The sequence below is a fragment of the Enoplosus armatus genome, chromosome 4, assembly GCF_043641665.1.
Source record: "Enoplosus armatus isolate fEnoArm2 chromosome 4, fEnoArm2.hap1, whole genome shotgun sequence".
Classification (NCBI taxonomy): domain Eukaryota; kingdom Metazoa; phylum Chordata; class Actinopteri; order Centrarchiformes; family Enoplosidae; genus Enoplosus; species Enoplosus armatus.
In genome coordinates, this window is record NC_092183.1 from 15,809,181 (window position 1) to 15,824,378 (window position 15,198).

Below are 15,198 nucleotides of genomic sequence, written 5' to 3' on the forward strand. Positions count from 1 at the left end.
CAGGTTACATTTTTTAACCAACATACTGTATTGATGATGTCTGTTCAAATTAGAATACATTTTGTCATATGACGGAGTTTCCAACTGGGTAGCCAGTAGTCAGAAATCCAGTATGCTTCTCCACAGAAGTCTAATAATGGCCCACAACAATCCCCCTTAATGTGATCTTCCATTTCTTCAAAAACTTGCCAAGTCTTATAATCATGCACACACTGTACATGGCTTCATGATGCAAATTTGATCTTGCCTTTCTGAAACTGGGCTGGCACATCTGCCAAAGCAAGTGCTGGCTGAGCAATTTGCAGTCATGGTTACATCTGTTATCCTGGCTTCCAAACTTTGTATCAGTGGGCAGTGCCATAGCTCAGAGCTTGTCAACAATTTGTGGAAAGAAAAAAAAAAAAAGATGCGGTGCAGTTAATATAGTAGACACAGCTGTGTATCTGACAACGGAAGTAGGAATGTAGCTTCGTGTTGTTTACAACAACAAACTGTTGGTTCAGAAAATGTGTAAATCTTACCAACGTTGTGTTGGATAATGGGAAGGTTAAATCAAGATGAAATGGATAGATACAGTGGCTTGCAAAAGTATTCAGCCCCCTTGAACTTTTCCACATTTTGTCACGTTACGACCACAAATCTAAATATATTTTATTGGAATTTTATGTGAAAGACCAACACAAAGTGGCACACAATTGTGAAGTAGAAAGAAAATTATATATGATTTAAAAAAAAATTTACAAATAAAAAACTGAAAAGTACGGTGTGCAAAAGTATTCAGCCCCCTTTTCTCTGAGTGTAACCAATTGCCTTCAGAAGTTGCCTGATGATTGCTGAATGATCGAATGTTGACCTAATGACTAAATAGAGTCCACCTGTGTGTAATCTAATCTGAGTACAAATACAGCTGTTCTGTGACGGCCTCAGAGGTTTGTTAAGAGAATATTGGGGAGCAAACAGCATCATGATGTCCAAGGAACACACCAGACAGGTCAGGGATAAAGTTGTGGAGAAGTTTAAAGCAGGGTTAGGCTATAAAAAGATTTCCCAAGCTTTGAACATCTCACGGAGCGCTGTTCAATCCATCATCCGGAAATGGAAATTGTATGGCACAACTGCAAACCTACCAAGACACGGCCGTCCACCTAAACTTACAGGCCGAACAAGGAGAGCACTGATCAGAGATGCAGCCAAGAGGCCCATGGTGACTCTCGACGAACTGCAGAGATCCACAGCTCAGGTGGGGGAATCTGTCCACAGGACAACTATTAGTCGTGCGCTGCACAAATCTGGCCTTTATGGAAGAGTGGCAAGAAGAAAGCCATTGTTAAAAGAAAACCTTAAGAAGTCCCGTTTGCAGTTTGCCAGAAGCCATATGGGAGACACAGCAAACATGTGGAAGAAGGTGCTCTGGTCAGATGAGACCAAAATTGAACTTTTTGGCCTAAATGCAAAACGCTATGTGTGGCGGAAAACTAACACTGCACATCACTCTAAACACACCATCCCCACTGTCAAACATGGTGGTGGCAGCATCATGCTCTGGGGGTGCTTCTCTTCAGCAGGGACAGGGAAGATGGTCAGAGTTGATGGGAAGATGGATGGAGCCAAATACAGGGCAATCTTGGAAGAAAACCTGATGGAGTCTGCAAAAGACTTGAGACTGGGGCGGAGGTTCACCTTCCAGCAGGACAACGACCCTAAACATAAAGCCAGGGCTACAATGGAAGGGTTTAAAACAAAACATATTCATGTGTTAGAATGGCCCAGTCAAAGTCCAGACCTAAATCCAATCGAGAATCTGTGGCAAGATCTGAAAACTGCCGTTCACAAACGCTCTCCATCTAATCTGACTGAGCTTGAGCTGTTTTGCAAGGAAGAATGGGCAAAAATTTCAGTCTCTCGATGTGCAAAGCTGGTAGAGACATACCCCAAAAGACTTGCAGCTGTAATTGCAGCAAAAGGCGGTTCCACAAAGTATTGACTCAGGGGGGCTGAATACTTTTGCACACCGTACTTTTCAGTTTTTTATTTGTAAATTTTTTTTTTAATCATGTATAATTTTCTTTCTACTTCACAATTGTGTGCCACTTTGTGTTGGTCTTTCACATAAAATTCCAATAAAATATATTTCTGTTTGTGGTCGTAACGTGACAAAATGTGGAAAAGTTCAAGGGGGCTGAATACTTTTGCAAGCCACTGTAAGTATAGATACAGCCTGACAAATTATAAGGTATATGCTCGTGCCGGTGTTCATACATTTCATACTTTTTTTTGTACCATCACAGCTGTGGCTAAATGGTTGTGTGCTTCCCACTGATTGCAACATAAACCACCTGGAGACGTTGTCCCTCTAACATTCTGTTTCTTTAATTAGTTCAGCAAGAAAACTTGGCTGCCGGTGCTGTTCCTATTGATTCAGTTTTGAGTGTAGAGTAGTAGGACAAATAATGATAAAAAGCTGAGCAGCTGGTGGAATAAAGGATGTACTTAATGTGATTAGAACTTTGAATAGTCCGATCTGCAGGGACAAGTGCCTTTATCTAGTTTCGACCAGATCAATATAGTATGACAGTAATAAAAATGCTGGATTTAAGAGGATGCCCTCTGTATGCTGACTAACAATTCATGGTTGCATGGACTGTGTTTTCCATTGGGGCGGAATCAAGCTTGAAGGACGCAGAAGACACCCTTTAAAGTTCCCAATAAATTCTTACTGTCCATTTTCCCATGCAAGTAATTTCAACAAAGTGCTAGTCTCTTGTTCTTGAAATAAAGACATGATCATTGCTATTCCAGATGATCAAAATCCCTCTTAAATCCTTTCATGCTACAATGCCTTTACTCTCGCCGAGGCAGCTTTTCTGTTTTTAGAAAGGACACGCTTCATCTTTGCTGCATAAACACTCAAGAAGAGATGAGAGTTTCAATGGGACAAATTAAAGCCATTCTCCACTGTGGATGGATGAAACAAACACCCAGCTAATTCTATTGATTAAAAGAAATAAAGTTTGTTGTCAGCAGCGCTGTATTTGAAGTAGCGATTTGATTAGGAAGCTGTGCTCTGCAAAATTGGTGTAATGATAATACCCGGTTTGATTACAACAAATGCACGCTCACAGGCACTGAGCAGGAATCAATCTTGCATTACGTCTACTTATTGTTCCTTCTAGCCTCTACTCCACATGGGACAATGCTCAACATGCATTGATGCTTTGCTGGGGTAATTTATTTCCGTAGTATATTAATTGTAATTCACAAGGACATTTTGAATTACACTAGTAAATAAAACATAATTTAAAATTCTTACAGTGTGATGAGCACTTTAAAGACAATTAAAACCAATTGCAGAGGAGAAAATTATGAAAAGCACTTGAAACATAAAAGAAACACTGATTCACTATTTTAGCTGTCAATAATAATGTCTATGTCAAGCCCATATTGCAAATTTGACACAAATCTCCTTCACTCAGATAAGCAAAATCGACCAAATATAGGTTGACGAAATGTGATTAAAGAGGCAGAAAAAGGCTCTGCCACTCACAAGACGAGGAGAAGGTGAGAAGGAGAAGGTGACCCAATGCAGCTGGGCAGTACAAGATTAATCATCCCAAATCAAGTGTTGGGTTGCATCCATCTGCAGTGCTGCTTGTACTGTGCCCAGCCTGAACATGACAAGACAATACTCTCCTCTGGTATAACCTGTGCCACCTCCCTTGGTGCTAGTACTACTTTGGATCCAAGGAGGGCTTCATCTATAGAGCTTTGGACCATGAATTACGTATATCCACTTGACTTAAAGACATTCAAGAGGAAGCTGGTGCATTGGGTGAAAAATGTTTAGGGACACTTCTCTCTTGGTTAAAAGCCAGCACAACTGTGCTAAATGTCTGAAGTATGCTGAGGTATTATCTCCTCCAGTCTCCATGACCTTGAGGGATCCCACAAACCTTTGTAATGTTCTTTGAGTATACAAATCTGTAATTTCAATAAACATTGAGTGACCACTTTTGCCAGGCCCCCAAAAAAAGTAACCCATGGAGAAATACATCGAGAAGGCACTAGCTACAGAGATCACCCATCATTCCACTTTGCCTGGTGTCACTGGGTTCTTCTTCATAGGTAAAGACAGGTCTCTCGCATTCACAGATGATAGAGCTTTAAACACTTTGACCATTATCTGCCTTGTATTCCTTTTTAAAGCTTGGCTTGTACGTCCCCATTAGGCAATGATTGGAAGATGCCAATTAAACCACACAGTACCTGGTGATGTATCTTACCCTTGTGCTGTTAAAAGCACTCAACAACACTGTCTATGTATGTCTGGATAAAGCTAGCATTTTCTGCAGGTCCCTTCAAAACCATTGGGGGAGAATCATTTTTTTTTCAACCGCCTCCTTGCTGGGCTTCATCTCTGACGTCAATGCATGGTACAGATGGGTTTTTACCAAAGTCAGGAAACAAATGGCCACAACCCAGTTCTGTCATACAGCTGCAATGTTTTCTGAAGACTGCCAACTTCGACCACCAAGAGCTACACTTTTATGGCAGTGCCATTTATTATTCTTACACCCTGTTCACATTATTCACCTGGACTCCTGAAGCCAATACAGCTCAAGCAAAATTTCATCATAGCACCTACTGTATATTGATCCACCCTGACCATCATGGTCTTCATTCAGTGTGAGGCTACCACCATTTCCTCAATAATCACAAACTCCATTCCTTTACATGCTCCTCCAACCAACTGTCACCAGTGGAAAGAAACCGTGATATTGCCAATCAAGAAATGTATGTATAAACTGGTGCGAGAGTAATAACACTGGCAGGAGCACTCGACAGGCTTGATACAGCTATGACTGTGATAGATCACTTTACTTTATGTCTCTCTACTTGTCTTTGTCTTCCCTATCTGTGTTTATAGTCTCCCACTGTGTTTTCTCCTTGGTCCCATGTGTTCCAGCAGAGAGACACTTTTCCCCCCATGTGCATGCAGTGCCTTAGCCGCTAAGCTGCCACTGTTTACCTCGTCAGCATCTGCCTATGCAAACCTCCACTCTCACAGTAGTCATTTGCTTAATTGTTATGTGTGCTCTGCTCTGCATATGTTCGTCTACATTTACTCAAGTTCCTGGGAACCTGTGATTTTACTGCTCTGCCTACAGTAAAAAAAATCAAAAAAGCCTAATCCTGCCTGCAGCTGGTTGTTTTCTTTTGGGTCCAACCTTGCTTTAGACAAAATGGTGACAACAATATGGGGGTAAATCTGTCTGATACAATGTAAACATGGATCTTTGTTCACTTCAGTACAACAAGAAAATTGTTATTTAAATACTGCAGGGTCAAGAGTGTTCTCCACCATATAATCCTAGAATTTGTGCCTAAGACATTTAAGTCATCAGCATCAATCCATAGATGCAGTCAACACTGCATGTAAATATACAGTATCGTATGCAGGCCTTTGGTCTACTTTTCCATGATGACTTACATTACCTGGTCAGCCACATAAATCACTTGACAGGAAAAAGAAATGTGTGCACTGATGGGTGACAATGACTGTCGGCTGAATTTCACATTAGCACATGTACCATTTGCATAGGGGCTTCTGTCATTCTCTCAAAGTTTTCACACCCAAGATTTAGCTCACTCTGCATCATCAGAGGCAGAGGTGATTATCAGGGTGCGACAGCCACACGCCACACATATTTATCACTTTAAGGAGATAATTGGGTGTGAAAACCTTGGAGACAGGGTTTAACAAATGAACCACCAGAAATGAATTACTTTCATAGCTTGTTTTGAAACCTTTGCAGGCTACAAATAACTTTAACAAGTTGCAAATGAAGTGATGCATTTTGCACTGTCAATGTCTATACATGGCCATGTCTACACGTGACATTTTTACATTACATGTTGGGGTGTTAATTAAATAAAATATTTACTGTACAGATGTAAATGTTATGCGTCCTAAATAATGTTCTCTATGGAATGAGTTATGTTGCATGTTTATGCCAATACTACGGACATAGTTGGCCGTGTTTGCAGAAGCATAGCAAGGGTTCTTGCTCTTGTTGCTGCATTGGCGACTCCCACTGGTTGAAACAGGAGAAATTGTGGAAATAGTGTAAGGCAATAGCCAAAAGTGGGGTTACATAGCAGTGCAGTTACTAGAGAACTCTTTCCAAATTGGGAGAAAAAAAGGGGGCAAAGATTAATCTGAAACAATGACATGAGCTGCACTACGTGGAACATATCTGATAGTATTAAAAATATTTCTGTTTTTTCACTTGTGACCCATTCTAACACTAACATACACTGTATCGTATGCTGCGTGACAGAAAAAGGGAATTTCCTGATATGAAAGAAAACAACTGCAAACCTGCAAAACATTGTCAACCTGCCAATGTCCAGTTCATAGCCAACTATTAACCTGACATCTTTACATGTGGAAAGATTACAAGTCTGTCAATGTTGAATGGATCAGTGAAGATCATTAAACACCGCTGACTTTATAAATCAGAAATAATATTATTATGTGATTTCACTCTCAGATTATTTGAAAAATCCAAGCGTGAAATCACGTAATAAATCAAAGTGAGAAGTGTGCATTTGTAGAAGGGTAAACTTTATATATTGCAAAATCAAATACAAATATTCTAAAATAGTTTTCTGTCTGCATATTTATTTGGAGTTACTGTATCCAAAGGCTTTCATTCCCTACACAAGTAATAGTGAACAGTGTCTCAATATCCAGAGTGTAACAGGTTGTTAAATATCTTTCTTTTAACTCAAGAGCTTCAGCAAATAAACTGAAGTTATACATAGATAAACATGGTCTCAGACCAATGTCAGCATGTCATTACTGTGAACCCATATTAAACTTATTCCATAAATTTGACATAACAATTTGAAGGTTAATTTCAGATATTTAAATAAAAATAGCAAAAGCAGAAGACAGAAGATGAAAGGTGAGACCAGGTGTGTCAGAATGGAGTACGTGTTTGCTTCAAGTCTTCTTTACTTCCTGTCATGTTCAGTGCTACCCACAACATGAGATGCGATTTAGAACTCAACATCACGATTCAGGAAAGTGAATCCTTGTGGTAAGTAGTTTGTCGACTGTAATACAAATACATAGATGTGAGATGAAGAGGCACAATCACTCCATTTCAACCTTGTTTATTTCTTTGTCTGAGGAATGTTTACCATAATCCACCAAAAAAACTCTCCACATCCCTGGAATAGTACTTGCCAGGAAATTTGCAGTGCATGTGTTGCATTAACAGGGACTCTGTGAAATTGAAAAGTAGCTACTGTCTCTGTGGCAATTTCTCTTTGCTATGTGGACATGTTAATGTGCATAATTAACTAATCAGCTTATGCCAGCTGGAACACTTGGCAGCTCAGTCTGACAGTTTCAGCTCCTCTCTTGAAAACATCTTGAAAGATTCTGGTTTGGTCTCCCTCTGTGTAATTTTATCTCCTGCCAGACCAGAATAACTTTTGCTTGGACGGTCCCCAAACAAGTCCACTTCTTGATGTTTTTGTTTAGATTTTACAGTGTTTTGAGGCATAACATTTCTATTCTGAAGTATTTAGTCTGCTGAAAACGTTGTTCTCAATTGGACCAATGTGCAAATTATACATAATAATACATATTTATTTAACAACTACCACTACAAAAATAAAAACTGGATATTTACAGCTGGATGTATATTTATGTATAGTTCAAAGATTGAGTAGCATGACAGAATCTGTGTGTCAGCTCATGACTCCACTATTTGATACTGAAATGAGATTGTGTCCGGTCCTGTGCATCAAGAAATCCAGTTTGATATTCGATGTCTGTAAAGACCTTACCACTGCTTCCACTGCACACCAGAGAAGTAGTCTTGATTAATAGGAATACTTAATTTGTCATTAGGGCTGATTAATTCCATTAATCTGTAAGGTTTAAAGTAATTCACTTATGTCACTGAGAATCAATTATTTGCCATGGCAACCAGTATACTGAAGACACTGGTTGTGGGAGTTTAACAAATGCATAGAAGATGGTCACAAAATATAAAAAGATTGGTCAGTTCCAACAGTTGTGTCAGAATAAATGTGAAACAGAACACTACAGTATATAACTCTTAATGTCTACTTCAGCCAGATATTATATATGCCTGTGTGCGCAGAAATGGTCCTTCCAGTGGAAGCCATTGATTTTTTCACTGGGCCTGTATAGCATCTCCCCTTTCCTGCCGGCACAGCATGTAATATGAGACCACATGTTTTTCCTTTACCCACAGCAATCAATTTTGCTTCACCGAGCTCCCTGGCCTGGATGGGGCCTGCCTAAGTACCTGTCTCCTCCTGTCTCCTCCGACACACCCCCTTGCATACCATCACCCTCTGCAAAAAGCTTTCAGAGTAATAAAAAACATATCTGACTCAAGCATCGACCAATCTAATACCGGCCAGACAAGTGACTACGGAGCGCTAACTGTGTCACTGCTAGGGAGGTGGTATGCATGGAGCGAGTGCAGCAGAAAGGCCAAGAAATCAAAGAAATCCCTCTGATCTTTAATTCCCTGAGAAGATGATCCACATCACAATTTCTTCTATCAGTTTTACAGCTTGAAGTTGGTTGTGGTTTCTCACTCTAAAAGCAAAGAGCATTTAATGCCTTTTATCTTAAAAGAACAAAAACAAAATCCAATATACGAGGCCATACATGAGGGCATACTGGGCATGATTGAATCTGATTGATATGTAACTTAAACTCCCTAGGCCTCCATTGATCTCACATATTATTAAGCAGAAAGACTAGTGTGTAAATGTTCACTTAGAGACATGTCTTGTCCATTTCAGGAGACATTTTCAGCCATCAGTTACAGTAATGAAAACAAATGGATTGGCTGTTTTCATAGAGATAGAAAGCCTGGGCTCCAGCCAAAGATAACAAGGCTACACTCTTCCAACAGAGTGTGGGTGTTGGATTCAAAAATGAAAAAAAAAAAGAAGTGACTACCTATTACTGACTATTTCTAAGAATTATACTGAAAGGTAGCTTATAGAGGAAGGATTTTAAGATATAATTTCCCTCACAACTGACAGTGTACACATCAAAGTGTTTCCCATTGAAATATAATTGAAACCATTGGCATGCATTACCATGTACACACCATCAATTACTATGCCAGGGAGGTAAGAACTAATCCCTCAGCAGAGTGAAAACCAGTTATTTGCAAGAACCTGGCTGTCTGTTGTTCATTTCCCTGCTAATATATTCATCTAATCCCTACAGTAGCTACAACAGATAACAGATTTAGCTCAGATAGCGTCTTACTTGTAGCCACTGTGACTGGTCACTGTGTCCAGCTGTCCAAGCATTGACCTTGCCCTGTTTGTCCAACCGGGCCTTTCCAGGCTCCCAAGTGAACATGTCCATGTTGAGCGTCCTGAAGATGCTGGAGGCCGTGACCTGGTAGTCCTGGATATGGCCTGACTTCATTCCCAGTGGTTCAGAGCACCCTAGCAACAAAAAAAACATATTGATTTGTTCAAACATTCCTGACCTTATAACCCCCCCCCCCCCCCCCCCCCGAAAAAAAGTACATTTTCAGTGCTGTTACCAACTGTGCAGGAGGCATGCTGCAGTGGATTTTCAAATAATTATATGATACATTTCTGTGTACAATTAGATGAAATATGCTCAGCTCACTCACCTGTTAGCTCACAACCGAGCAGCTCCATGCGTAAGGTACAGTGCCTCCTGCAGACTTGGGGGTAAATGCGCACATACTGGGCTTCAATGGGAGGGGTGAAGGAGTTGGCTGACGGAGCGTTGTTATCGACATTTCCTCTGAAAATCTGTTGCAGGGGATGAAATAAAAGCAGATGGGGGCGGGGATGATGGTGAAACAGATCAGTTTTGCTGTAATGTAGCAGCCTATCTGGCGCTGTCTCTAGTGTCTACTCCACACTCAACAAATTGCTGTCATTCAAGGTCAATGAGCTAGAATTACAGGGAAAAATAGACAATTTCTCGCGCCATTTGAGCCCGTAATTCATAAGAACAGTGGTGTGTTTTAAATTAGTGTTCCAATTATATAGCCATACCTTCTGGAGTGTTTTATCCAAATGACCTGAGATAGTCTGACAGAAACTCTCGAAAATTTGAGTGACGGATGTACTGCATGTGTGAGGTGCAGAGAGGGGGAGACAGAGAAAGAGAAAGCAAGGGAGAGATAGAGCAGTGTGTTTTCATGCGATGCAGGAAATAGGAGCTGTCATTGGGTGGCAACAGGTCAGAGTGAAAAAGAAAAATCCAACTTATATCTTGTCAAGGATCAGGGCGTGTAACAACCTCAAACACACTGACGGGTCCTACTGTAGAGGCATTTGTCCCAGTCTGCTCATACGGTTACAACTTCAAAAATACTGTATACAAATTTACACCCAATCCTGCACATTCTTGCTTTCTGCGTGCCAAATTTTGACTGACGACACGCTGAAAAAAAGAAAAATACAAGACAGTCAACAAACGAAACTGAGATCACAGAACATTCAAGTCCAGAGTCGTTGTTCCGTGTAATAAATTTGAGAGGAAGTTTGGAGGTTGGGGTCATTCGGAGCTCGGCCAAATGGAGGACAGCCGTGGTTTGCTGTCAGGAATGATAGAACGCTGTGTGGCCTATTTGGTGGCTGTTCATCCCCAAATAGTATAAAAATTCAATCTAGAAGTCATAAAAGTGGAGGGGGGTAAGGGGCAGCAAGATGGGCCCGGTGTGTGCTAGCTAATTAAAAAGCCATCTCATCATGTCCTCCACCCTGCCCTTGACTGAGTGCAGTCTCTCGTCGCTGTGTGTGCACGTGTGTGAGCGTGGGTCTATGTGTACTGTGTATTACAGAGTGAGAGGCGAAAGGGAAAGAGTGGAGAGATGACAATGGGTGTGTATGCCCGTGTTTGTGTGTCTCACCATATCCTCATCTTTGCCCTTGACTTTGTATGTTCTCCAGGTCTTCCCGTCATCACTGTAGGCTACTTTGTAAGACTTGACGTACTCTGGGCTGCCGATACGCTTTGCACCCTGGGTAATTAGGCCTGTGACCCTCATTCTCCTCTGCAGGTTTATCTGTGGAGTCAGAAAAAAGGCAAAATCAAGAAACGATAGCTTCATTTTCAGACAATTTGAATGCGTGCATCTGTGTCTGTGTGTGTGCACGAGCAGTGTGTGCATGTCATGGGAATCAATTCAACCTCTTGTATCTTTTCTGTCAGGGCCATCCATCTTATTCAGAAAGTCTGTGATCAAATGGAACATTTAATCAATCCTAACGCTCAAGATCCAGTCTGTCAACCCTGTGCAGACTGTCAATATGGTGCCAATGTAAAGCAGCCCGGAGAGCCAAGAGAGAAAGAGAAAGCTAAGAAAGAGGAAGGTGATAAATGTTTCCATAGATCCTGCTTAGCGCACACAAAGCAGAGTCATTATTATCTAAGCACGATGGACGTGCTAAACACCAGTTCAAGCTTGGTTTGACATGTTTATCAATGACAGGCCACTTTGATAGATTGCTTTTCAGCACAATTGTGCATATTCCACATATTTTACTCTCACAAAATAGCAACAGCATGTTTGGTAGGGTTGGAATTCTACCACCATTACATGGGTTTTGATTTCTCCACCCATGATTCCATGTCTTGAATAGCCTGTCTCCAATTACAGGATGGCAGCAAGCCTCAGAGACCTATGAGTGATGTTACAACATGCCACATCCATGTTTTTCTACAGTGTATGTCTTAAAAAAAGTCATTATTGGATGACTACAAAAGGTGCCTCACTCGCCCTGTAATTCTGGAGAACGAAGTCTCCGGAGTTATTTTGATATTTTTCGTAACGGCTGATGACAGCTGACTTCATTGTAACAACATGAAGAAGCCTGTGGTGACTAAGGAGTGCCGCTGTGTTGGGTTACTCACACACTGTACTCACACACTGTACTCACATGCACACACACACACACACACACACACACACACACACATACACACACACACACACAGACTGCCTCATTTTTACAGTGAATATTAATATTGATACAAAAAAGTAGGGCAGGATAACACAACGCAATTTCGGTATTATAATAGTGTATCACACTTATGATAGTCTGTGACAAACAATATAAAGTAAATAAATGGTGGTGACAATTATTCATTAATCATTTTGGCAAGACATTCACACCAAGCTGCTTCATTTTCAGGAAAAAAAGACACTTTGGCTTGTCTTCTACACCCTCTGACAACATACAAAAATGCAGCTGTCTAGTCTTCCATAGCTGCAGAACAGAAGGGCAACAATAATACAGTATGGAGTGAGCATTAAGCAAAGGACCATTAACTTGGAACAGCCCATCCGAAAAAAGAAATGCAGACTAAAAAAGAATTTGAATTACTCCTATGAAGTGGACGAGTATGGCTCAAGGTCACATTTATTTTTACCGTGATATTGCAAACAAATAAGACTATATTTCAGTTTATGTTTGTGAAGTCAGTTTCTATTTAAGAACATGAACCATTTTAAAGCTGATCCACGAGGAATGGAAGTCTAACTTCACTGACAATGTGACCACATTCAGGATGGTATTCCGGGGGCTTGAGCTCATTTTCCGGTGCAGACATGTTAGCATTACTATGAAATAAGGCAATTTACAAGTAAAATATTTGAGAGCAAAAGCTCAAACAGAAAGTCTGAGCCCACTAAGTTATATTCTCCTTTTGTGTTAATGAAAAAACTCTAAGCTGTGTCTCCTGGGGACATTAGAGATTAGAGTATTGGCTCTTACGGATCCAGCACAAGAAAAGAACTGTTTATGTTCACCAACCTTGTCTGAACTGTCAAAAACTAATGGAGTAATGTATAATAATTATATTGCAGTGTGGATTTCCTCAGTTCTTAGTTCCATTTGTAGAGACAAGACTCAATTACACATATTTTTCTACATACTTAAACCAACATTTCAAGTTAATTATACATAAGGACCCCTCTTCTACCCTCAGAGCTGCGATGACCCACTCTTACTCATTCCCAGCATTTCTTCGCTCTTCTCAGTTTACTCCATAGAGATAGATACTTCTCACACTAATTAGAAGCCCTGTCACTAAAAGGCCACTGCCGGGGTAATTGGGGTGATCGTTCACATTTTTAATGAGCACTCAGAAACATACGTTTGTCACCTCGGCGCTAATAGTGATCCATTTATTTGTTTGAGTGAGGCATCGTTGGAAACATGCTCCATGAGAAGACCTTTGTCTACAGACTTATATGTGTCAGTTTGCAGGAAAATGCCTCAGAGGGAGAGACAGTTAACCTAAAACGCTTTAATTGCAAGAAGGGGGGACAATTACACTGAGAAACACACCACAACAGAGTACCCCACAACACATTTAGTACAAAACATATTTGTATGACCCCAAAAAGTTGTCAGCTTTGCTGTTGATATACCACTTTCCTTCAACTATAATTATTTCACAAAACTGCCATAACTCTTGAATGCACTGTGCAATTGTACCCACATTTAGATGACATGAAGTGGTCATGAATCACTGCACAATCTATCCTCATTCAAAAACATAAAATGAACCAGATTCACACATTTTTCCCAAATCAGCATGACTGTCTACCTCTATGAATATATTGATGCAGATCTATATCAAGATGCTGAATAAAGATGTCTTAACTTTTTCTATTATTAAAAAAGAAACAAAGTTACAGAAGTGTGTGTCCTCTGCGTCTCTAAGTTACTGAGTTTGTGCAAAAGAGAGCTAGAAGGAATGCTGTAGAAGACAAACTTTAGGATGAACTCTTACCCTTTCACCATTTCACCCTTTCCCTTTTTCCTGAAACACGCAGTATCTTGTGTATGAAGTGCTCTGGGTGAAATGCATGAGCTTCGGAAGAAAAATAACTTCTACATCAAATAATTTCTGTTCTCTAACTTTGTTTGCAACACAAAGCGAATACCACTTGTTTGCATGCTGAGACTTAACAGGTTTTCTCTCTGAAAATCATTCACTACTTTGAGAAAATGTTGAGAAATGTTTGAGCATGTAACCATCCATGTCAGAATCAAATTTGAGTTATGCATCACGACTTGAGCTGAAACAATTAGTCGATCATCAGAAAATGAATTCGACACTATTTTCACAATCAATCAATCAATCAATCAATCAATCAATCAATCAATCAATCACTTTTTTCAAGCAAAAATGCCAAAAAACCTTTGGCTCCAGATGTGACAATTTGCTATTTTTCTACAGCATTTGATAGCTAGCTGACTATTTTAGGGGTTTTGGCATCATTGGTCTGACAAAACAGGTAATTTAAATAGGTTACCTGGGGCTCTGGGGAATTATAACGGGCAGACATTTTACAAACAGAATCGTTAATTGAATCATCGAGAAAATTCTCAATAGTATAAGTAATGAAAATAACCACTAGTTGCAGCCCTAATCAAGACTTAAACTTAAATTCTTCATCTCAAATGCCTATTGTTTTTTGTCACCAACTTATGTCCTATTAGATCAGAACCTGAGAGCCCCGTGATAAACAATGAAGAACAACAAATGAAATAACTTTTCTATACCTTCCATTAAATTCTCTCCAAAGCTCATTAAACCTTATTTCAACATGCAAAACTACATTTATTTACAGCTACAGCCTTTGGGTGAAAATGAAACTGACTACACAGTGACTAGCTTCCAGTCCTTTACATTGCCAAGACCACTAACTGTTACCAAATATAATCATATCAACAAGCAAGACCTCACACGCACACAAAGGTCAGGAGCGTATAAAGTGAAAAAAATACCCTCTATTGATTACACACCGAGAAATCTGTTGAGGGACTTGCAGCAGTATTGTAATAATTAGACGGTCCCGTGTCTTTGAATCTACCGATGAGCCCTGTGGCACTGTATACACAACCTTGTCTCTCTTATTGTGCTCTCTTTTTCTAACTATAACAATAACATTAGGTACACTCTAAAATTACATGGTTTTGTTTATTCCTTCTTTTTTGGCTTATTTAAATGATGTTCGGTGCGTAAAGTAATGATCTGTATATTGTGCCTAACTATATTCCCATGTCTGCGAAAGTTTGCGACAAAAAAAAGTGTAAAAGTGGCCACTCAACCATTAACCCTCCGAG

General features: G+C 40.1%; 1 protein-coding gene across 1 annotated transcript in view; it reads right to left on the reverse strand.

Annotated features, from left to right (window-relative positions):
* The window catches only part of edil3a (EGF-like repeats and discoidin I-like domains 3a), a 71,912-nt gene that overhangs the window by 17,676 nt on the left and 39,038 nt on the right, over window positions 1-15,198 (reverse strand). The window contains exons 6-8 of the mRNA XM_070903835.1: window positions 10,968-11,123; window positions 9,714-9,858; window positions 9,335-9,519 (exon numbers count right to left, since the gene is read on the reverse strand). Of these exons, the coding sequence (XP_070759936.1) occupies window positions 9,335-9,519; window positions 9,714-9,858; window positions 10,968-11,123 (486 nt within the window). The remainder of the gene's footprint in view (window positions 1-9,334; window positions 9,520-9,713; window positions 9,859-10,967; window positions 11,124-15,198) is intronic.